The following is a 24,728-nucleotide window of genomic DNA, read 5'->3' on the forward strand; positions in this document are numbered from 1 at the left end:
GTATTTTTTTATAGAAAATATATATATATATATATATATATATATATAATTATCTCTAGCCAAATTGGGCCGAATATGAGCAAGCAAATCTTTGTTTATATTGAGCTTGTTTGTATATCAAATGCAAAAAAAATGTGTGTTTGGCTCGTTCGTTTAGCGAATGAATCGAGCACTAGCTGTTTAATGAGCCAAACACGAGTTGTTTGCGAACAACGAGCCAAATACGAGTTGTTTGCGAATAATGAGTCATTTTGATAGTCCTATATATAAATACACAAGAATTGAGTGGTTTGTATGTATATCTTCCTTTTATAAATCGACAGGAAGCCACAGCATATACGTTCTGCTGTCAAAAAAGTTCAGCTTTTTTTGAATTTTGTTGGAGTGCTCAGCTTGAGTGCGAGTTTGTACAGGAGCCTTTGGTGTATATTCTTTACTTATCTAAGGCCTAAAATTTACTTTTTTACACATATAATTTAAATCTTTCATATCATATCAAAAATATCAATATTTTGATTTTTAAATAATAAAATACATCTTTTAATGCACAGGTAAAGTGACAAATGTAAAAATTGAAGTATAGGTGTGAAATATCTAATTACATAGGAATTGTGTATTATGGACATAAATGTTCCTATTTTTTCCTGCCCATATTAGTACTCTTTTAAGTTTAACCACAATTAAACCATATATTTAGCAAATTCTGGACATCAATGAATAAATTAAATTAAACTGATATTCCTTGCAGACTGGTTTTGGCTTCCAGCAGCAGTTACTATCCGGAGTCAGACCTGGAGGGGTACCAATGCCAAATTTCTTAATGCCATTGGGTCAACAAGCTCCGCAAGCTCAACGACCGAGTCTCATACATCCCACGATGGGTCCAATCCAACCACAACGGCCTCTCCCAATTGTGCATCATCAGGTGAGTATTTTCGCGCTGATATTCTTCTTTGACAGCCATGAGTGCTAATTACAAGCCTGTGAATTTCAGATGCTTCCTCGAGGACGTGGTGGCTATCGTTACCCTCTCGGACGAAATGGGTTTGATGTTCCGATGCCGGGCGGTTTCACAGGCAGAATGCCATCTGCTTATGACATGGGGGGTTGGCCGGCAGGGGATGGTGCTATGATGCAGACAACTTCTGTTGATTCGATGACCACGGCTCTTGCCAATGCAACCCCAGATCAGCAGAGGATGGTACATTTTTTTTCTTACTCGAGGTTCCTTTGGGGGCGGTTGTTACTTTTTGTAAATTTGTTTTGGAACCGTTTTTAGGAAAAGTAGTTCTTTTTAGTAGTTAGGGTGTTTAATAATCTTGGGAAATTTACATACCACACACTTCTTACGTATTTACATATGTAACACCAAAACTTTTATATTTACATTAACACTTGGTGTCATAAACCTACACATGAAAATGTATATTATACTTTTAAAAATAAATAAATTTGATATTTTTGACGTGATATTAATGATTTGAGTGTTATGTACCGTTTTTAGGAAAAGTAGTTCTTTTTAGTAGTTAGGGTGTTTAATAATCTTGGGAAATTTACATACCACACACTTCTTACGTACTTACATATCTAACACCAAAACTTTTATATTTACATGAACACTTGGTGTCATAGACCTACACATGAAAATGTATATTATACTTTTAAAAATAAATAAATTTGATATTTTTGATGTGATATTAATGATTTGAGTGTTATGTACCTAAATATTGAAATCTTATGAGTTCGATATGTATTAACATAAGAAATGTGGTATGTATGTAATTGCCCCCACAATCTAGTAGATTTGGTTGCTAAGGTTTTTTTTGCAGCCATAATAATTTGCACGAAATAAAATTAAAAAAAAAAAACTGTAGCGAATGAGGATTGTTATTGTTACTGAAAAACTACAGCTATGAGAAAGTTGCCTCAAATTTATTCTTAGGTTTTGTTTGGCGTGCCTCTAGCTGTCTCTAAAACTATTATGAAAAACAAACGATTCTGTTAAAGCTGTCATAAAATAAAGATCAAAGAGTGATTTTCTTACAATAACCAGATCATAATAGATTTAATTATAAAAACTTGGGAAGATTTACATACATACCCACTTAAGTCCTATGTATTTACATGCCAGCTTATCTTATGCATATTTCACTGTTTAAAATTTGAAATGGTTATATCTTTGATATGATATGAAAGTTTTGGGTTGCATGGATGCAAAAGGTAAAATTTGGGTGTTAGATATGTAAATACATAAGAATTGGGTTGTATGCATGTAAAAGCCCCAAAAAAATGTAGTTGAAAGCCGCAATAAAGTTGTTAACCTGCTGCAATTTTACTTAATATATTATTAATTTGGTTGCAGATTCTTGGGGAGAATCTGTATCCTCTGGTGTACGAGATGGAGCGTGAGAATTCAGCAAAGGTAACTGGAATGCTTTTGGAATTGGATCAAACGGAAGTTCTGCACCTGCTGGAGTCTCCCGAAGCTCTCAAGGCCAAGGTTGGTGAGGCTCTGGAGGTCCTCAAGGATAGCGCTGGTGCGCCCCCACTCCGAACCGCCACGGATCAGCTCGCCGGACTCTCTCTCAATCCTGGCCTTGTTTCCTGAACTCCCAAGTAACAATAATAATCATTATAATTATCGTACCTTATGAATCATTTAAATATTTGCTTTTGTTTGATTTGGCATTCATTTGATTGTGACACCTGTTTGTATGGCTTGGCCGTGAGACCATGTTTGTGTTTTGCGTTTTCTGAAAAGATCGTTATGTGTTGACTTATGCTCTATTTCTCCTTTCTCACGCTCTCTCTCTCTCTTGTTTTGGGTATTTATCCTTCACATGATGTTCAAGATTGATTTGTTTATGTTAAGAGAATGAGTATTTAAATGAGTTTATAGACAAGTTGAAAATGCAAATGAATTTTTAGATTTTCTAAATAAATTCTGAATTTGTATCTAATTATTTTATACAAATTAAATTTACAAGCTGGTTTTTTTTTTAATCAAATACATAAGTATTAGTGATTGCATATTGAGGGTTTCGGGCATCATATAAGAGATGGTTGGGGTGAAATGAGAGGGGGAGTGAGGTTTGCAAGCAGATGAGTAGTGTTCATGATTTATTAATTTTTTATTTGTTGATTTTAATAGTTTTATGAATAATACTGTCATTGTAGTCTTAAGCCTCGGATGTGAAAAATGAAGGATTGCGTTAGGTGGTCGACACTTAGTGCAAAATTTATCAAAGAATCATGGAATAGATTATTTAGATCATTGTGTCAATGCTAGGACGTCTCTCATAAGCGACGCAATGTATGTCTTGAATACGTTGAAAAGTGTGCAAATGCAACTACACCGGCACGTGGGTGTAATGTCAAATAAGTAAGAATTTTCACATTAAAGATGGATGTGAGTAAAAAAGTTTGTCGATGAAATTAATATTAAGATAGGGCATTCAAATATAGGTATTCTTATAGATAAGTTAATAAAATTAGTTGATATTATTATTCATAGAAAGATAAATAAATATCTTATGTATTCAAGAAACTAAATGGGATGAAGAAAATACTTAGGAAATTGATAGCTTACGTTTTAGTTTTTGGTATTAAGGTAAGAGTCACATTAGAAATTGTGTAATTATAATTGTAGATTGAAAATAAATAGAGTTGAAAATAGAATTATAACCCTTAAGATTGTTGTTGATATTAAGATTTTTAATATTATGAGTGTTTATTCTCCTCAAGTAGGTTTAGATATAGGTTTTAAAGAAAAATTTTAGAATGACTTAGAAAAATTAATAAAAATGATATCTCTTGGCGAAAGAATTTTTATTAGAAAAGATTTAAATGGAGATGTCTATAGAGTGGTAGAAGATTTTAGAAATAGTCAAGATGACTATGGTTTTGGAGTGATTAATGAAGAAGGTAAAGCCATATTAGATTTTATTTTTGCGTTTATTCAAGAAAAGAGATTACCATACCATTACTTATAATAATAGATTTAATAAAACACAAATTGATTATTTTCTTATGAGAAAAAGATATCGTTGAGAATATAAAAGTGATAATTCAACTACTCAACATCGATTATTAGTTTTGGATTTTAAGACAAAGAGTTGTAAAATAAATAATACTAAGAATCATTGTCATAGAATTAGATGGAGGCACTTAAGAGATAAATAAAATTATTTTTATGAGTAAACTTCTATAAGTACATTTCAAGATTTCAAGATTTGGGATACTCGTGAAGAACCAAACTTTATGTGGGATAAAGTAACAAGCTCTATTTTATATAAATGACAAAAGTTGTACTTGGATAATCAAAAAGAAAATTTTCTATAAATAAAAATAGTTTGTGGTGAAATAATGTGCAAGAGAACATAAATTGTAATAAGCTTAGAGAACTGAAAAAAAAAATTTAAATGACTCGTAGGGAGTCAAAGTGAACAATCCATGATGTTAAAAATTCTGTTTTTAGTGATCTTTATAATAAATTAGATACTAAAGAAAGTGAAATCATTAGTATAAAAAAGGAAAAAAAGTAAATATTTAACTCGAGTAAAGTGTATTAAACATTAGTATAAAAAAGGAAAAAAAAAGTAAATATTTAACTCAAGTAAAGTGTATTAAATCAACCTTAGTAATGCATACAAAATTGCAGCATGTTAAAAGAGAAGCATAGGTGGATGAATGCTTCGAGCCTATTGTATGATAGAGAAGTACCACTTAAACTGAAAGAAAAATTTTATAAGGTGGCATAAAATTTTGGCCTTTAAAAGAGAAGCATAAAACTAAGTAGGTGGCATAAAATTTTGGCCTCTAAAAGAGAAGCATAAAACTAAGTTAAGTGTTGTCGAGATGAGATTACTTAGGCGGATGAGTGGCTTTACACTTAAAGACAAATTGTGAAATGAATATATCTCTGAAAAGGTTGACGTAGCTCCAGAGGTGGACAAAATTAGAGAGAGTTTTATTAGATAGTTTGTTCACATCAAACATCGACCATCGGAGGATCCAACTAGGAGAGTAAATGTTTTAGATTTGAATTATGTTAAGAAAGGTAGAGATAGGCCTAGAAAGATTTGGGCATATTATATAAAAATTGATCTTAATTTATTAGAATTAAATGAAAATATGGCACTCAATAGGACGTAATGGACAAAAAGGATTTATGTAACTGACCCCACATAGTGGGATAAAGGCTTGTTGTTGTTGTAATAATTTTATGGATTAATAATTAATAATTAATAAATATACTATAAATGAGTCATAATATATAAATTAATGTGTAAATATTTTTATAAATACTTGATTAATTTTAAGAAATGAATATACATACACTGAGTTGAGAACAAAATGGCTTCAGAGGTTTTTGTAACAGTAAATTTTGAAGCGAAGAGCTCAAAATTTGAAGTTATCCCTTTTGCATTTTTATAGTCTAATATAATTAAAGATTATGCAAGTAAGGCTTCATTTAGGGCAGCGTCATGTAATGGTACGATGCTTCATCATACCTTCATACACTTAGTAATATACGTTATGCTTGCTTTTTCAAAAAAATTATAATGATAAGCTACATTTTACAACCTGACTTGACAAAATGTGGAACATTTCCATAACTGCTTGTTCAAATCGATAAAGCTGCTCCAAACAGACCATAAGAATTTGGGATACTATTATTTGAAGAAGGAAGATGAAAAATGTAAAACTTCAAATTCTTTTCAGTCCCACCTTCTGAGAGTTAGGTTCACAGATCCATAAGAAGCAATAAATAAGCTGAACAACTCTATTAATTCAATCATACAATAATGATCTTTTCCTTTTCTTTTCTTATAAGAAAATTTATCCCAAGCATTGAAGCTTCAATATCATGAAATCATCATACTAATTGAAGGTAGAAGTAAAGAGGAGGAACACTGACATTAAAATCACTTTACAATAATATGCTTCCAGTGCATAAAACCAATATAACAAAACCAACCAAAGGAATACAAATTCCATACAGATCTATAAAACTAAAAAAAAAAATCAAAAAAAAAAAAAAATCTCATTTTTCACCAACTGAAATATGAAGGAAGGCGCCACCATCATATTTACAAAAGATGCCACCAATGCCATGAGAGCTTTGATTCAGTCAGAGCCTTTCTTATAAATCTTATGTAAAAACCCTGTAAAAATAGTTAGGAGGTTTAGGCATCTATGAGGGTCGTGCGTCGAAGATTCGTGTCTCGAGCTGGTAAGATTCTGGGCTTCGTTCTAACGATCGTCTCGTCGCTAAGCCTTATCAACTCAGACAACCTCCATGGCTTCTGCCACTTCCATTTGAACTGTATTAGCCATCTGTGATGGCTCCTTTTCCATCTCCATAGCTTTCCTCCTTGGCTTCCTACTGCCATCTTCTTACCTATGGATGCCTGACCAAGAGGCACCAGCTACACAAAACAATAACTATTTTGTAAATTTCAAGATTTGGAAGCTTTACATACATACGGTTCAAGTCTTATGTATTTATATATCTAACACGTAGATTTCAATTTTTACAAATGTGCCACCTTACATGTATATCAATAGGTGTATTTCACTTTTTTAAAGTTAAAATAGTGATATTTTTTAGTCATATGAAAGATTTCGATGGCATAAATGTAAGAAGTAAAGTTTAGGAGTGTAAAAATACATAAGAATCGGATGGTATTTGTGTAAATGCCTCTTTAAAATTTACATGGATAGCACACAATTCTTATGTGTATAAATAGCTCACATCAAAACTTTCATATTTAATAGTATTTTCGTGATTTAAACCTATGCTTGAAAATACATATTTCACCTTTAAAAAGTGGTAATAGTGCTAAATTTGATGTGATATTAAAGATTCTAGAGCTATGTGTGTAAATATGAAAATTTAGGCGTTAGATATGTAAATTTACAAGAATTATGTGCCATATGTCCGAGCTTTAAAGGGGATGAGTTAAACCTTTAATGGTTGGTTGGTAAAGGTTGCGGTTTCTCTTCCTCGCCCGTTCGCGATGCCTGGTGTGTATTTCAGCTGCTTTTGTGCAGGTATGGCGATTGGAGAAGCCGGCGTGTTGGTTTCGTCAGCCGAGTGTTTCAATGAACCATTTGTGTTCGACTGAGAGAATGAATTCATTAGGATGATGAATTTTGCTTTTTAAAAATATCAAATAAAACACAACTTTTGGGTTCAAAGATAATGTTTTCAGGATGATTAAGATACATACCACTCAATTCCTATATATTTACATATCTAGAAACTCCAATTTTTTACATAAATACCACCTTATGCATGAAAACATGTGCTTCACGTTTTAAAAGTTAAAATTTTGGTATTTTTTATGTGATGTGAAAGACTTGAATGATATAAATGTAAAAATTGAAGTTTTTAGTAAATTTTGGTATTTTTTATGTGATCTTGAATGATATAAATGTAAAAATTGAAGTTTTTAGATACGTAAATACATAGGAATTGAGTGGTATGCATGTAAATGCCCCATGATTTTAAGAGCACTTGATGAATTGGTTGGTATGCATATAAATATGAATGTTTAGGTATTAGATTAGGTAAATGCTTAAGAATTATGTGATATGTATGTAAATGCTCCTTCAATAAATTGTAAAAGTATGCATAAAACCACATTGTGTTGAATTAACTTCTATTTCAATAAATTGTAAAAGTTTCATATGCATAAAACCACATTGTGTTGAATTAACTTCTATTTTTCATCAAAAATCTTATAAATTGAACTTGATAGAGATTTTCATTACCGGAGGCGTATTCGCCATTTCCATGTAAACGGTCTGTTCTTTCAATGTTTGCTGTTTTTCGAGCTCCTTCCTCTTTGCTTCGCTCTGTCGGAGAATACCAACGAGCTCATTCAGTTGCTCCTTCAACTCCTTCATCTCTATTTCCTTGTCCCTTAACTGACATCTGGTTGGTTTAAATTACCATCATTAGATTGCTTTAGACATGATCAAGTAAAATAAGAAAAAAATTTGGGTATTTACATGCGTACCATCCAATTATTATGTATTTACATATCTAAAAACTAAACTTTATTTTTTTTACATTTATAACACCCAAATCTTCATATCACATAAAAAATACCACCGCTTTTATTTTTTTAAAATTGAAATGCATCTTTTTATGCATAGGTAAGGCGGGCTTGTATGTAAAAATTAGATATGTTAACACATAAGAATTGAGTGGTATATACATAAATTTTTCTAAAAAATTTTGGAGCCTACCTTGCATCGGCAGCAACATTAAACATGTATTGAAGCAAATTCTTTGCATCTCCCATTGATCGCAATTGATTCCACCGACCACGGCTGGTGAATGCTCGCTCTCGTTCCTCAGCCTCCGAAAGCTGAGAGGCCATCGCTACGAGAGCATTTGATGACATGCTCACCATGTTCTCAAGCGATGTGAGCATTGTTAATCTTGCGTTTGGCGACATATTGGACACTCTGGTAGAAAATAAATTAAATGTCAGCGCTAGATTCCTTTTAGGAAAATTAGATAGTAGAAAAAAAGTACCAAAATGGTTTCCAAATTGTTTTGAAGGAGCGAAAATGGTCTCATATTATGTAAAAGGTCAATCAATCTCTAGACTATTTAAATAGGAGTAAAGTGCCACAATAGTCCTCCGACTTTTTACAATAGTGTCATTTTAGTCTTAGAGTTTATAAAAGTATCAACTTAGCCTCCAGACTCTTAAATAGCCCTGATTGGGACTAAAATGACTACGCTACAAAGACTTAGAGGACAATTTTGACACTTTTCTCATTTAAATAAGAAACAAAATAGTCCCAACGGACATTTTTAGTCCCCATTTAAACAATCTAGAGACTATTTTAGTTCCGATTTCAATCCTCTTGGGGCTAAATTGGCCTTTTACATAGTTTGAGACCATTTTGCCCCCCTTGCAAATACTTGAGAGATCATTTTGATTATTTTTGTTTAGATAAGATTTACCGAGCCTGCCCATTCTTTCCTTCTTGTTTGATCATAGCAATCTCTTCTGCAAGGGCGGCACGTCTGAAAGAAAATAAAACAATCAGAAAAGATACAAAATAGTTCTCTTGAACCACTTCGGAGAGAAATACTTTAATATTCTTAGTTAGTTTTACATACACTTGGCTTTGCTTCTCATATTCGATGCGAACCTCATGCACGTTCACCATGACCTCGAGTTCATGATCGAGCCACCGCTGAAACGGCTTCTCAGTTTTACATACACTTGGCTTTGCTTCTCATATTCTATGCGAACCTCATGCACGTTCACCATGACCTCAAGTTCATGATCGAGCCACCGCTGAAACGGCTTCTCATTCATCTGTACTTTGCAGAAGAAAAATTCAGAATGTGTAAATTATGTTTTTATTTCATAAAATTTTGTTTAAGAAAGGTTACAAACAGAACACAGCAGTGGTTACCTGACTTCCTGGTGGACTTCCATTTGACATAACTGCAAACAAAAAATATTATTATCAGGAATTGATTTACAGACATACCACTCAATTACTATGTATTTACATATCTAACAGTTAAAATTCATTTTTTACATAAATTTCACCTTATCTATGCATGAAAAGATGTTTTTCACCTTATCTATGTGGGATATGAAAATTTGGGCGGTATAAATGTAAAAAAACTAAAGTTTGGTTGTTAGATAAGTAAATACATAGGAATTGAGTGATATGTATGTAAATGCCCCTTATAAAAATAAAATTGTTAATAATATAGAAGGCATAAAGTTAATAAGCAAACCGGAATTATCCTTTGCCGAAGCTTTGCGAGCTTCGAGCAACTCTTTCAGCTTTTTGGTGGCCATGGCAGCCTCTTCTGTCTTCCTCTGAAGAACCTGAAAAAACAATGTTGAAAAATCTTATTATATTGCTTTTCATGCTTGATGGATCAGCTACAAGATCCATTTTATAATAAAGAATTACATGAATTTCTCAAATGGAAAGTTTTTAATTTACCATTTTCTGTCTCTGATTCAAGGCTTGAAGTTTATGTCTTTCATATTCATTTCTCCTACCTTCCTTCCTTAACTGATCCAGGGAATGCATTGAGATCAAAACAAAGTACTAACTTTTCATATGAATATATATTAAAAGAAGGAACCATAATGCAAAATTTCATTTTGCAAAATTATATAGTGAAAGGCACTCATACAACATACAAATTGCAATACAACTAAAGATGTTCCAAGTGCAAAGCCAGTATTGAAAGAGAATTATTAAATAAGGCTTTTGCAAGTGGAAAAAAAATCAAAAATTCAACCAAAGTTGTATTTTCTAGCCAATTCAAAGAAACAATTTAATTGCAGCTTCAGCTAGAGTGCAATTTATGCATTGTTTGAATATGTGATCGAAATTCTTTTGGGTTTGGATCGAAAAGTTTGTGGTGATTTACCTGACTTTGTGAAAAGTAATTGGTTTGATTTCTGATTATGTTAATTCCTAAATTCTTGTTGAAATCCTCAAATATTAAATATTATTTTATCATCAATTCGGCTTGAACTCTACTTATTTCTATCAAAGAATTGATCTTCAAGATAATTAGCCATATTCAACTACTTGGGTTTAGCTTATCCCAGCTATTTAAAATTGAAAATCTTCATTCTCTATCCACCCATGATTTGTTTCATGAGATATTTAAAAATTATTTTGCATAAACCATTCTACAAAGCTTCTAAAAAGTAAACACAAAATTCAACCTTCAAAAGCATAATGCATGTAATTTATACATCATACTAAAGTTATTGAGAAATACTAGTTCATTTTTGCTCATTTTGACATCACAACAATTAATTATAACTAGAATAATATTATTATTTTACAAAATAATTAAATAATTCATACTTTTCATTCTAAATTTTAACACAAAATTCCCCATAAAAGAAAAAACTAGCAATAACAACAAGCCTTTATCCCACTAAGTGGAGTCAGGTAAATGAATCATTTTTTCTCCATTGTGCCCTATTGAGCGTCATATTTTTAATCTAATTCTAACAAATTAAAGTTATTTTTTATACTCTAAGACCAATTTTTTTAGGTTTTAACTATGTCTTTCTTAATATAAGTCTAATCTAAAATATATACTCTCCTTCCAGGATCTTCAGATAATCGCCATTTAATGTGACCAAACCATCTAAGACGACTCTCTCTAATCTTGTCAACCACTGGAATTAAGCCAATCCTATCACGGATATTTTCATTTCACATTTTGTCTCTAAGTGTCAAGCCACTCATCTACCTAATCATTGTCATCTTTTAGCAACACTTATCTTTTTTGTGTGCTTCAATTTTAAAGGCCAATATTTTGTGCCATAGAGCATTGCAGGTCTCATCGCCATCATATAAAATTTTCCTTTTAGTCTAAGCAGTACTTTTCTACGACGCAGTAGGTCTGATGCATACCTTCACTTCAACCAACCAACTTGAATTCTACTAATAACATCCCTGTATGTATCACCACCACTTTGAACTATAGACCCGAGATATCTAAAATGATCTCACTTTTTAATGATTTGATAACCCATAGTTACAACTCTGTCACTAAAGTTACTACTACTAAAAGTACATTCCATGTATTCAATTTTACACCTACTCAAATGAAGGCCTTTAGACTCCAATGTAGGCCTCCATAATTCAAGTTTTTTTGAACTCTTTCTATAGTATTATTCGCAAGAAGGATATCATCAGTGGAAAGCATACACCAATGTACATCCTCCTGTAATGTCCTATAAGAACATCCATAGCTAAAGAAAAAGGATTTGGCTTAAGGTCAATCTCTAATGTAATCCAACTAAAATAAGAAAATACTTGGTCAATCCTCCTTATGTTCAAACATTAGTAACAGCTCTAGTATACATATCTTTAACGGCTTGAATATAAGTCATATCAACACCTTTCTTCTCTCGAACTCTCCAAAAGACTTCTCTTAGAACCTTACTGTAAGTTTTGCTATACCAAGAAAAATCATATGTAGATCCTCCTTAACTACATAAATCCAAACTGATTATGAGAAATCTTTGTATCATATCTTAACCTATGTTCGATTACTCTCGCCCATAATTTTAAAGTATGACACATCTGCTTAATTTCTCTATAATTTGTACACTCTTGTGCATCCACTTTTTTTAAAAAAATGAGGACCAAAATACTCTTCCTCCTATCCTCAACCATCCATTTAGTTCTTAAAAGAATATTCAAATGTTTGGTAAGCCAAGAAACTCTCAAATCATTTTCACGCTTCATTTGAGATATTATCAGGTCCTACTGATTTTGCACTCTTGATTTTCTTTAAAGTCTCCTCAATGTCTTTTTTACTAATGTGACAGTAAAAATAAATTATTTTATTGTTATTAATGATATTAAGATCACAAAGGTCAATTATATTTTCAGAAATATCATTGAAAATTTTATCAAAATAGCTCACCCACATATGTCTTCCTCTAAGAAAATCATTTTTATTTATTTTCATTTTTAATAAACTTTACATAATTAAATTTTTACTTTTTTTCTCTTTATTGACTAATTTATACATATATTTTTTTACATTCCTCTATCGAAAATGATAATGAGCCAAAAAAGCTAAAGGAGTTATCAAAACATGCAAAGGGAGAATTTTTATTTAATCAAGATACTAAGGGTAACATTAGTGTCACTTCGAACAAGCTAAATCCTTATATGGTCTTGCAAAAGAGAAACTATTCTTGCCATTTTAAGAAATTCATGTAGCAATGTATTAAGCATGGTTGTCATGTTTATTAAATTTCAGCAATGTGAAAGAAAAGAACAAAGGCCACCATATAAAAAAACAGCTTCTTATTATGAAAATATAACATCCTCATCAGTCCAACAAAAACGTCTCACAATAGAATTGAAATTGACACAAGCTTACAAAACTTGACACAACATGGTAAGGTAAGAAGAAGCTTCGTCTTTCTTTATACTTAATGCCAATGCAATGTCAGGAGTGTGGAAAATTGAAGGCTCGAGTTGAATCCAATATACTGTTGGCTTGGCATTCATCAACACAAAAACTTAGGCTTATGAGTAAGGATCACAACTAGTATAAGAGAAATTCAATTGCTGTTTTTTTTAAATGTACTAATTTCCATTCTCATATGGATCTCAATAATCTCTCTTTTCACATGCGAGTCCGTGACATAGAGCGTTTTCGCGCCGCACTTATCTAGGTGCGGTGGGAGCTTTCTAGCTGTGGTCTGGCTTTTCCAAGAAAATAAAAATTTGTAATAGCTACCGCACCTAGCTTATCAGCAGATTATTCAATAAGCAGCAGCTGCTCCAAACAGACCCTAAGCTTATCAAAGAGAGAAATTTGGGTAAACCTAGCCTACTTGAATATGGTGATACCAAATTAAAAATGAAATTCTTGGTTTGTTGTATAACAATGCATGAGAACTCAATTTTTCCCTCCTCTCTCCTTACACCCAACCTCTTGCTTTAAAATATTATTATTTCATTGCTTCTTCACACTTGATTAGCTTTCCATTATGTATAAAAATAGTCTATTGTCGTTAAATTAAAACATTTTGTGGTTGTTGGAAATACTATATGAGGATGAGGAAAAATAGTGGAAAAAAGCTCGTTAGTTATAATATTATCTATTTTCATGCATCAAACAAGTAGATGCCTACAAATCATGAAGGAAAAACGTTTATACATAAATTAGAAGTTTTAGATAACTCAAATACCAAATCATTTATACTTTGGATTGATGCAAATAATGAAAAGTAATGCGTTCCAAACTACTTCACATGCATATTTGTAACTATATGAAACCTAAGAGAATTACTAGTTAAAATTACTAATTAAATTCGAGCAATGGTGAAATTTATATCTAAAAATTTATAGCATTAGTCTGTAAAATTATTTGTGGAACAAGCGAAGCAAAAATTCTCAATGTGGATCATCGAGAATTACCTCTTTCTGCTCAAGACGTTTATTTAACTCATTCAATTCCCTCCCCATCGTATCCTGCAACATAGTATGCTCCCATTCTTTGGCTGCCTCTTCATCAACCTCCTTATAGTTATCACCTGCAGATTAGAGCTAATTATAGCAAAATATGTTTAAGGAAAATGTTTAGGATTTGTTTGGGATTAATTCTGTTTTTGTTTTAAAAATTTATCTGGTTAGTGTGTTTTTTACATGTTTTTATTTTGCAAATTAAAATGTTTTTGAAATCACTGGAAACAACTTTTAGGTGTTCTGATTATTAAAAAAAATTATAGTTTAATCAAATAGCCAAACATATTTTGTTTCAATCAAGATATAAAAAATGAAACAAAAATAAATAAAAATGACCCCAAACAGCCCCTCAAGTTTTAGAACAAAATAATGAGAGCATGGAAGCAGGCTGACTCAAATAAATATTACAATAAAGGTGAAAGGAGCATACCTCTGAGGCTTTCAGCCATTTGATAGTCAAAAGACTCTGTGCTCAAGCTTCTCTTCAACCCTTCCATTTGGCCTAAATTGCTTCTATATTTCTGAAATAAATGGCAAAAACAATCTTTATGCAATTTTGTTTCATATCATCATAAGGTACAAATCTTGTCTGATATTAAGTAAACGGCCATAATTTATTGAAAATAAAGTTTACAAAGATGAAAAAGGAAGCTTTACCTACATACTACTCAATTCACATGTATTTACATATCAAACACCTACACTTCAATTTTTACTTACACAGCCGTAACCATGCATAAAAAGGTAACTTTCACCTTTTAAAAGTTAAAATGGTGATATTTTTTTTATGTGATATGAAAGATTTGGATGGTTTAAATGTGAAAAGCAAAGTTTAGATGGGAGATATGTAAATACGTAGGAATTGAATGGGATGTATGTTCATGGCTCTAAAAAAATACAAAAGGAAATAAAAGATTATCCAATGACATACTTGATTCTCAGTAGTAAAATGTTCTGGTAGAGAGAATCTGCTGCGATAATCATCGAGTTCCCGACAAAGATCTTCATTGGTTGTTTCAAGCCATGAAATTCTCTCCTTGAGAGCCTACAGGATGACATTTTCACAATTTTAAAGCCATATAATATCAAATAATAATAATAATAATAATAATAATAAAGGAATTTTACCTACGCAGCACACAAGTCTTATATATTCACGTATCTTACACCTAAACTTTCATATTTACATAAATAGAACTTTAGTACTTTAAACCTACACATTAAAAGGTGTACTATCACTTTTAGAAAGTGATAAAAGTGCCATTTTTTATGTGATTTTAAAAATGAGTATTATGTTTGTAAATATATAAGTTTAGGTGTGAATATGTAAATAGATAAGAATTTTGTGCTATATAAGTAAATGCCCTTAATAAGAATATCAATAATAATACAGAAACATATAGCTCAATAAAAACCTGAACTTCGTCATTCGACACCCCTCCGCCGCGAGCACATAGTAGTTCCGCTTGCAAGTACTCTAGCTGTTGCTGCATCCTCTGCATCTCATTCGACATCAAATTCCTATTAACCTGAAAGGGAAAAAAAACGTTAAGTAAACAAAAGCTTCTCCATGCTAAAGAAAGGAGCTCCATTAGAGCAAAAATTACATCAAAACTAACAATTAGAAAGAGCTTACAATGGGCTTATTTTGAATGTTTCGAGCACGGTTAGCGTATTTAAGTGTGTTAAGAGTTTCCTCAACATTGATGTCTGCCGGACTGATGCAAGCTGGCGGAGGAAAAAAGTGTTTATGCAATTAGGAAAGTATTTATGCAGCGCAAAAGTAATTGTTTTCTAAAACGTAGATGATGTTTATCATCTTTGAAAAAAATGTATTTTTTTTTGTAGTGCTTGTTCTAATTAAGCATCTGTTGGAGTCAAAAAGATGTTGAAAAAGAAGATAGAGTTTTTACTTTCCAACCAAACACCCACTTGTTTTCTAAAATGTAAATGATGTTTATCATCTTCAAAAACCCTTCTTTTTCTTTTAATGTGCTTCTTCCAAGCAGTTGTTGGAGGAAAAAAAATTGTGAAAAAAAAGATTTTTTACTATCAACCAAGCATTCACTTGTTTTCTAAATGTAGATGATGTTTATCATCTTTAAAAACCTTTTTTTTACTGTGCTTATTCTAAGCATCCGTTGGAGTAAAAAAGAAAGCAAAAACCAAAAGATTTTTTACTGTCCAACCAAAGACAGCATTAAAAATGTTAAGACAATCTATATCATCCATGAGAGTAAAGTGCCAAAATAGTGCCCTGACTATTTACATAAGCTTATTTTAGTCCAAAACTTTATAAAAACGCAGAATTAGCCACTAGATTATTTTAATGGGGGATGAAATAGTCTTACTATTAACTATTTCAACTCACATTAAAAGAGTCTGCAGACTAAGGGTCTGTTTGGGGCAGCTGTAGTTTATTGAATAATAGGCTGATGAGCTGATTAAAAATAATCTACTGATAAGCTAGGTGCGATGGCTATTACAAATTTTCCTTTTTTTGGAAAAGCCAGACCGTTGCCAATAAGCTTCGTGTGAAAACGCTGTTTTCTGCGTTTTTGAAAACGCATAAGCTGCCAAAACGCAATTTACCCAAACAGGCCAGGTGCGTTTTCAATTCAACTCACATTAAAAGAGTCTGCAGACTTAAATTGACATTTTTATAAATTCAGGGACTAAAATGACCCACTTCAAAGAGTCAAGGGACCATTTTGACACTTTTCTCTAATCCATGATGGAAAGAAAATCTCATGGTCTTAAGCCTCCCCTCACCAAATATTTGGATGCTGGAAAAGATGCTGACTCAGAAGGGATAAAGCAGCAATAGGTCATAAATATTGAAGAACTAGTCATTGATTCAGAGTCAAATTCAGGATTAGTTACCTATCATAACAGTCCTGCTGTTTCCACCAAGTGAATCCTGCAACCAAGTTTAAATTACAAAAATAATAAGAGAAAACAATGCATTCAACAAGAAAACCCATATTTAATCAAAATTTACGCATTCCAACTCAAAGCTCAATTATGAACAGTATCAATCAAGTTTTGAAATTTATCATTCTATCCTTATCAAAATTAGCGCAAGAGGGCAGTGGCTACTAAATGGATAAATTTTCATTGTAATAAACTTTTTAAGCATGTTAGGTGCTTCAAAAAGATAGATTTTAAGGTCAAAAAAGTATATTTTGTTCATAATTGAATCTGATAATCGGATCCATGCAATAAAAATAGTGTTGAAAAGAACTTTGGTACTGTTTCTTGAGTTGGCTACTAAATTGCAGAGAGGATGAGACTCAATTTAAATGCGAGAACTATAAACTTACCATTGTTCAAATTTTCATCAGAGCCAATTCTTTGTTTGGAGATTTACATACATACCACACAATTCTTATGAATTTAAATATCTAACATTTAAAGTTTGATATTTATATTTACAACACCATGGTGACATAAACTAATATGCATAAAAAGGTGCATTTGAATTTTAAAAAGTTAATAGATTTGAGTGTTATGAATGTAAATTTTAAAGTTTTGGTGTTGGATATGTAAATACATAAGAATTTTATGGTATGTAAATGCACCTTCTTTTTAACAGTACCAAACAGGCCTCACTTAACTCTTATAGAATTTCAACTATGCACTTCTAGGCAATAGAGGTGAATTTAAAGTTAAATTCCAGAAAACCGATTTCTCCATACTTTACATAAGCCTTAAATTTACAATTTGAAATTCTGTAGTCTTAAAGCATGCACAAAGGTTTAATTGAAAATAAATTTGTCAAAAAAAGGTTATAATCTTTAAATAAAAACTCCATAAGGGAGTTCCAAACTAAAACTTCAGTTAGTATTAAAACTTTACTTTGTACCTAGAATAAATAGCATGAAAATCATGAGAGATACCTGCAAAAGCCTAGTAAGTTTGCTGTCCCTGTAAGGAACATGAGCACCATCTTTCCTCTTCTTCTCATCACCAAGAGCACTTATTACATTGCCTAAAGCTAGTAGCCCTCTGTTAATATGAACACCTTAAAATAAAAAAAATACAAGGAAACAATATTATAAATTTTTAGAGCAACTTTTAACCGTCAAGAAATATTAGGAATACAAACTACCTTCCTTAAATCGTAGACCATCTGAACCTGTGCGCTTGGCCCGCTCTGATCCGGCGAGATCAACAAGATGGAGTTTTGCAAATAGACAATCCTCATTTATATCCTCGAGAGGCATGCCATCGACAGAGAATATTTGATTTGGTTTATGCATCTGCTCCAATGTGATTGTGAAGATGGCGTGGGAACGACTATTATATATAGAAAAAAAATATTAAAAACATTTAAAAGAAATGACAATAAATATTAAAAAGCGAGTATTAGACTATTAATCTACTGAAATAGCGTGGTAGTTGACTGAGTAAGAGAATTGTAGACATCACAAAATTAGAGACTAAATTTTCATTCAAATGTATCGACTTCGGAGAGTCAGAAATGTAATTTCTTGACACTACTAATATTGCTAAATGCCAATGGTAGTTTAAAAAGAATCTTCAAGCAATAAAGAGTGCATAGATGTAGATTATGACAGAGGGGAAAGAATACAACCAAAAAAAAAAAAAAAACTAAGAGTCAAATGAGAACATATATTACTATCAACAAAGAAAGCTAGGTCAATTAGTAAATAGTAATAGAAAAATAAGGATTGAAAGAGGAACTATTAAATGAGAAGCATGATTGAAAATAGTAAGGTAATTAAAAAAGTAGTGTATGTAGAAGTAGGAAGCAAGTATTTTTAGGCCTTAGAAAGCTTTGGTATGTTAACTATTATGAAATACAAACCCTTAAAATTTAACAAGATTAGAAAATTGTTATGGCCCCATTATTGAGACTATAAAGGCTATTTATAACTATTTATAGCTATAAATAGCCACTCATAAAGAGTCAATAATAAAATATTAAGAAACTAAAAATCTTACTCAATTTCAAATATCTGTAACTTTATATAGTTGTTAAAGTACTTAATTTAGTTTGGATTCCTAAAACAACTAAGTTGCTCATGAATCCAATTGGTTGTGTAGGAGAAAACATATGGCCTCTCTTTGTAACAAATTCAATTCTATGGTCATAAAAAATATTCAATATAAAGGAAGTAACAAAAGTAATTTACCTTGATTGGTTATTCATGTTGGTGCTTCCGGTTGCACGATTAAAAGAACCCTGCTCGAGACAAGCAATCATTTCCTTTTTGGTTCGAACATCAACTTCAGTAGACCCTGCAAGAGTGATGACTCCATTCGAACCCTCTCGGATTTGTATCGGGGTTTTCCCCGGTATAGCAATCTTAGCAACATGCATATTGCCGGGCTCAACTTTTCCTGCCAATCCAGGATCCAATAGATCCTTTACTTCTTCCTTCAAAACCTTCACATCATATTATTTCAAGTTAGTCCCATTGCTTGGTTAGTCATTATGGTTTTACACTTTCAACTTGAGGTGATAGTAGCATAAATGTTTTATCTATGCTTGAAAAATAGTCTGAAATACCATATATATGCTTTTAAGCAATGGGTTGATAACCAAATGCTGAATTTAGTTAGAAGCACGAAATATTTTCCCTAATTACCTTATTTTCCATAAGAGGAATTATATCCTTAGAACCAAAGAAGTAAAAGGCTATGAAAAAGGCTAATATCAATTTTGAAGGAATATTTGCAATCAATTTTGTTTTTTGTTTTTGTTTTTTCTGTTTTTGTTAACTTTTATTTTTAAGAAACGTGTTTGTTTAGTGTATTTTTTACATGTTTCTACTTTTTGTTTTTAGAAACACTCAAAACAACTTTTAGTGCTTGTTTGGGAATAATTTTGTTTTTGTTTTTGTTTTTAGTAACATGTTTGCTTAGTATATTTTTTATATGGGTTTATTTTTTGTTTCTAAAAATAATTTAGCATTTATTAAAACACTCAACACAATTCTTAGAAAATTTGAATATTTTTAAAAACAACCATCTTTAAATCAAATAGCTAAACATGTTTTGTTCAAAATCATAACATGAACAAATCAGAATAAAAATAAAAAATAAAAAACAAAAGCGGTCCCAAAAGACCCATTAGGTGTTTTGAGTGTTATTAAAAACAACAACATATCTTAATAGAATGTGTCAAACATATTTTTGTTTCAAATCAAAACATAAACAAAATAAAATAAAAAATAAAAGTGATCCCTAATAGCCCCTAAGTAACACAACAAATGAGAATGCTACAAACCTATATATGCATAACATGAATCAAAAAGAAAGAAAAAAACAATAAAAGAATAAACTGGAAAAGAGAAAAGAAGAAGCTTTGACTCACCTCAATGAACGAGACTCGCAGCTGAAATTCAGTGTGATGTTTGAGGTTTTCAATCTTGTGGAATAATGCATTCATAACTTGTGGGATTATTCCAGTTTGAGATCCATCTCTGCCTCCAGTTCCCATAGTGTATGTTTTCCCAGAACCAGTCTGTTTACACCTCAAAAAGTTCAGATTTTCCCCCTTCTCGCAAGGCTTAAATTACACATATATCCACATAGTGCTACTTCAACATTTCTTCAAGAGAATTACGACAGATTTGAGATGAAGAGGACTTAACCTGACCATAAGCGAGGACTGTACCATTGTATCCTTGGAATAAGCTGTCGACGAGCGGAGCAGCTAGTTCTTCAAACATGGCTGCCGGTGGAGAACCAGTGCTGCCGTAGACGTGGTCGAAAGTAAAAGAATGAGTGCCAATTTGTATCTGTAGAGAGAAGAAGTAGATGGAAACAATGGAGAATCACTACTAATCCAGAAGAAAATTGAATCACAATTTTAACAGAAAAATAAGCATCCAACTGAATAATTCACTTGGAAGAGGAAATATAAAGATCAGGTTTTTGAAGATCAATCTCTTACAATTTAGGTGTAAAAATGGAATAACAAGAACAACAAAATCCAAGAAAATAAAAGAACATTTGATGAAGAAAAGCAGAATGAACCAAATACTGATAAAATCAGGATCAGGATTCATTATTAACCATATCAAATGCAGAGAAGAAAGAAAAACGAGAAGAAAAAATGGGAGCAAAGAATGGAGAATGCCAAATTATTCTGATCAAAATTTTGAGTTTTTGAAACAGGAAATCAGAACATTGAAATTTCCCAAAATATATAGCCGGAAAATAAAAAGAGTATTTTGCAGAAAGTTTATAAATAAATAAAAAAACCAAGAAAAGAGGGATTTTTATTTTTTATTCTTGCATCCACTGAGAATTTGGGAACAAACAACTACCAATTCGATCCTCAACAAGCAATCAGAGATAACAAAACCGAAAACAATTTCTCAGCAAATCTCGGGATTCCATAAATTCCATCAGATGCCAATACCAGTAACTAAGCAGCCCTCGTGTTTTAAGTGAATTCGAATTCAAGGAGAGATCAAATCGATCAAATCCATTGGAGATAAATAAATAAAAAATCAACTTTTCACTCCCAGATCTCCAATCAATCAATGAATAGAAGACGATGAAATCCAGAACAAAAGCCCAAAATCGCGCACCTGCGGCTGGCCGGAGACGACTGTAACGCAATCCTTGCATCCCTGAATCCTCTCATCGCCGATGAGCGGCCGGATGTGAACCGCCACCTTCACGCAGCAATCCTCCCCGTTCTCAATCGTCATTCTGTCACCAACCCCCCAAACTCCACTCTCGCACAACCATAAAACCTCGAACCAAAACCAAGAATCAGAATTCCAGGAAGAAGAAGATGGAGCCGCGGAGACGAAGATCAGATAACCACACAAAAAGTTCCGGAGAACCGGTGTTTGCAGCGTGAAGAAGGCATGCGTTGTGGGGGCATGGTAGTAGTTAGTAGCAGTGGAGAGAAGGGGAGAGTACCGAGGACGCTTGGCCCTTCTCCAACGACCATTTTTTTCCTAAAAACTCGATTTTTACTGAATTACAGTACCCGTACTTTACAGATGAAGCTTCTCTCATCTCCAAAAACCTTTTTTTTTTTTCCGTTTCTTTTCTTATACTTCATGTTCATACTTCTTCCAACATGCAGGGCAGCGAAAGCAAAGAAACAGGGTTAAAACTGACAAAGTCGACGTTTTACAGCCACATCTGAAAGGTTTAAAATATAATTATATATATAAGCTTTTAATATTATCTTACATAAATATCAATTTCAATATTATGAATGGTACATATGTAAAAACCCTTTTTTAATTTTGATGAAATGACATATAAAACACGGCCATAATTATATTTAAAGCATATTATTCTGATTTTTGTCAAGGAAAAATTTGCGTTGGAAGGTCCTGACACCGATGCGGCATGAAACAGTTGTATGACTGGACGTGATATTATTCACCTAAATTATACCATTGATTAATTTATTTTCAATCTAGCAATAATAAATATTTTTTTATAATAATTTAAATTTTAAAAATATTTAAATATATTTATTTAAAATATAAAATAATAATTTATTGACTTTGTTACAAAAAAAACTTAAAAAATATGATATTTACTGTAATTAAAATGATAAAAACATATTTTCCATCATAAAATTTAAAAATAATTTTCTTAGTTAGTATTAGTCAAATAATTATTATCTTTATTTTCATAGAATCTTTTTATTAGAAATAAATTAATATTTTTTTTCATTTTTAAATTGGTCATGTACCATACTATTTATTAATTATGACACGAGTATAATTAATATTGTCCTAACCTGATTAAATTGATAACTTAACTGAATTATTCTTTCATAAGCTCCATTTGATTGCTTAAAATAAATAAATAAATTTATTTAAAAAATTTTATAAAAAAAAATCAAAATATTTCTCATGTTCAATAGAATGTAATTAAAAATTAACATTATTTTGCATTTTATAAAAATAATATATTTTTTCAATTTCACTCATTTATGGCTGAAAATAAAATCATTATTTTCTAAATTTTTTTAATTCAAATTTAAACATATAAATATCTATTAAGCATACACTAATTTATCAATTAGTATTTCATATAGAAATATTCTAAACTGAAGAATTTAAGCAGTGAAATTGGTTAAAAGGCTTTAATTTCTTTTTTTGGATATTTACCACAATGAGGAAAGTAATGTGGTTAGATGTAAAAACAAGAAAAAGTATGGTCCAAAATGTTAACCTTCCATAATGACAATAAATTTGTGGGGATGCTAAGAGGAAAACATGCATTGAATTTTGGCTTTTAAGTGATGATGCTTTCAAAAAGATTTCATGTTGTTATTGACCTATAATTTTGGGTTCCTTTAAATGGGGGCCTATAATTTCTAAATGTATAATTTGGTTTTCACTTATGGTTTTAAGAACCGGACTGAACCTACAGGTTCAGCCGTGAATTGATCGTCCAATCATCTCGGTCCACTATCAGAATCATTTTTGCATGGAACTGAGATTGAACTGATCAGAATTGGGTTTGAATCGACAAACCAACCTAGTTTTTAAAAAAACATAATGGCTAAAATATTGTCCGGCCAAAAATAAGATATTTAGATTAAAAATAAAGAAAATATTATGTCTAATATTTTTTATTTAGAATATTGTTTGAATAATCAAAAAAATTGTATTAAATTAAAATACTATTTGCTAAATAAATAAAAATTATATTAAAATATCATAATTGTTACGTCGCTCGGTTCAGTCTAATATCAGGTTTAGCACTGGTTTAATCCTTGAATCTTGAATATTTCTTCTAAGAAAATATTTCCTTCTTCTGTTTCGAGATCTACTCCGGTTTTCACTTTTCACAATCTAAATTTTTCATTGCTATTTGATTTACATACATACTAATCAATTACTATAAATTTACATCAATGATTACATAAACATCCACTTAACTATGCATGAGAAGGTGCATTTCTTTTTTTTTAGTTAAAATAATAATATTTTTTTATATGCTCTCAAAATTTTGGGCGGTATAAATATAAAAAGAAAAGTTTAGACGTTAGATGTGTAATTCTTTAGTAATTAGGCGGTATATATGTAAATGCCCCAAATATAAATCAAATGGGAGAATGGGAGTCACCCTATCTTAATACCATGCATGATAGCTCCAATTATATCATAAATATTTTAATATCGTAACTATTGGCATTTGTCCTAGATATCAATATTTAAATATAATAGTTAGTTTTTGTGACTAAAAATACATAAATAGAATTTTATAATTAGCATGAAAATTTGGACCCTTTAAGATTAAATCCAAGCTTAAAAGCCTAATTATTATTATTATTATTATTATTATTAAAAAAAAACTGAACCTCCCGCTTTATTTTTATGAAGGAGGTGCTATTTTCGTAAATAGCAATGTTTCAAGTGCTAGTTTTCAATCCTCCCTATTTTCAAATCTATTTTTAAATAAGAGAAATAATAATATAAGAAAAAAATTAAAAATATAATATTTTTTTTTCCCTTTAAATGTACTAAAGGCATAATATTCTCCAATAAATAAATATTATTTAAAACCGGAAAAAGGCAATGGCATGTGTATCCAGGCTTTCCTTCTTTATTCCAAATGACAGCTAGGCTCGATGACTTTTCTGAAGCTCTCCATATATTTATAGTAATAGTACGGGCCCATAAATTGACCCAATAATGGTCCGGTTCAGCTCGAACCATACAGCAATAATTGAACCGGTTCGAATT

General features: G+C 31.4%; 2 protein-coding genes across 2 annotated transcripts in view; one reads left to right on the forward strand and one right to left on the reverse strand.

The window, feature by feature from the left end:
• The window catches only part of LOC110026219 (polyadenylate-binding protein 2-like), a 12,282-nt gene extending 9,483 nt beyond the window's left edge, over nucleotides 1-2,799 (forward strand). Inside the window, exons 7-9 of the mRNA XM_020727086.1 lie at nucleotides 749-925; nucleotides 995-1,201; nucleotides 2,363-2,799. Coding sequence (XP_020582745.1) covers nucleotides 749-925; nucleotides 995-1,201; nucleotides 2,363-2,608 — 630 coding nt within the window. The 3' untranslated portion in view covers nucleotides 2,609-2,799. The remainder of the gene's footprint in view (nucleotides 1-748; nucleotides 926-994; nucleotides 1,202-2,362) is intronic.
• A 3,103-nt stretch (nucleotides 2,800-5,902) lies between these two features.
• LOC110026211 (kinesin-like protein KIN-4A) lies at nucleotides 5,903-21,825 on the reverse strand (the record flags this gene model as incomplete). Its single annotated transcript, XM_020727073.1, is given in 21 exon segments — nucleotides 5,903-6,431; nucleotides 6,971-7,126; nucleotides 7,780-7,942; nucleotides 8,260-8,481; nucleotides 8,990-9,052; nucleotides 9,253-9,350; nucleotides 9,451-9,482; nucleotides 9,785-9,878; nucleotides 10,000-10,071; nucleotides 13,975-14,090; nucleotides 14,453-14,543; nucleotides 14,954-15,067; nucleotides 15,438-15,551; nucleotides 15,659-15,750; nucleotides 16,906-16,942; nucleotides 17,922-18,046; nucleotides 18,134-18,321; nucleotides 19,182-19,435; nucleotides 20,366-20,515; nucleotides 20,646-20,792; nucleotides 21,591-21,825. Coding segments are annotated over 21 exon segments (2,694 nt in total). The 3' UTR covers nucleotides 5,903-6,188.
• Nucleotides 21,826-24,728: the final 2,903 nt, after the last annotated feature.

Source organism: Phalaenopsis equestris, unplaced genomic scaffold (assembly GCF_001263595.1).
Source record: "Phalaenopsis equestris unplaced genomic scaffold, ASM126359v1 Scaffold000359, whole genome shotgun sequence".
Lineage (NCBI taxonomy): Eukaryota > Viridiplantae > Streptophyta > Magnoliopsida > Asparagales > Orchidaceae > Phalaenopsis > Phalaenopsis equestris.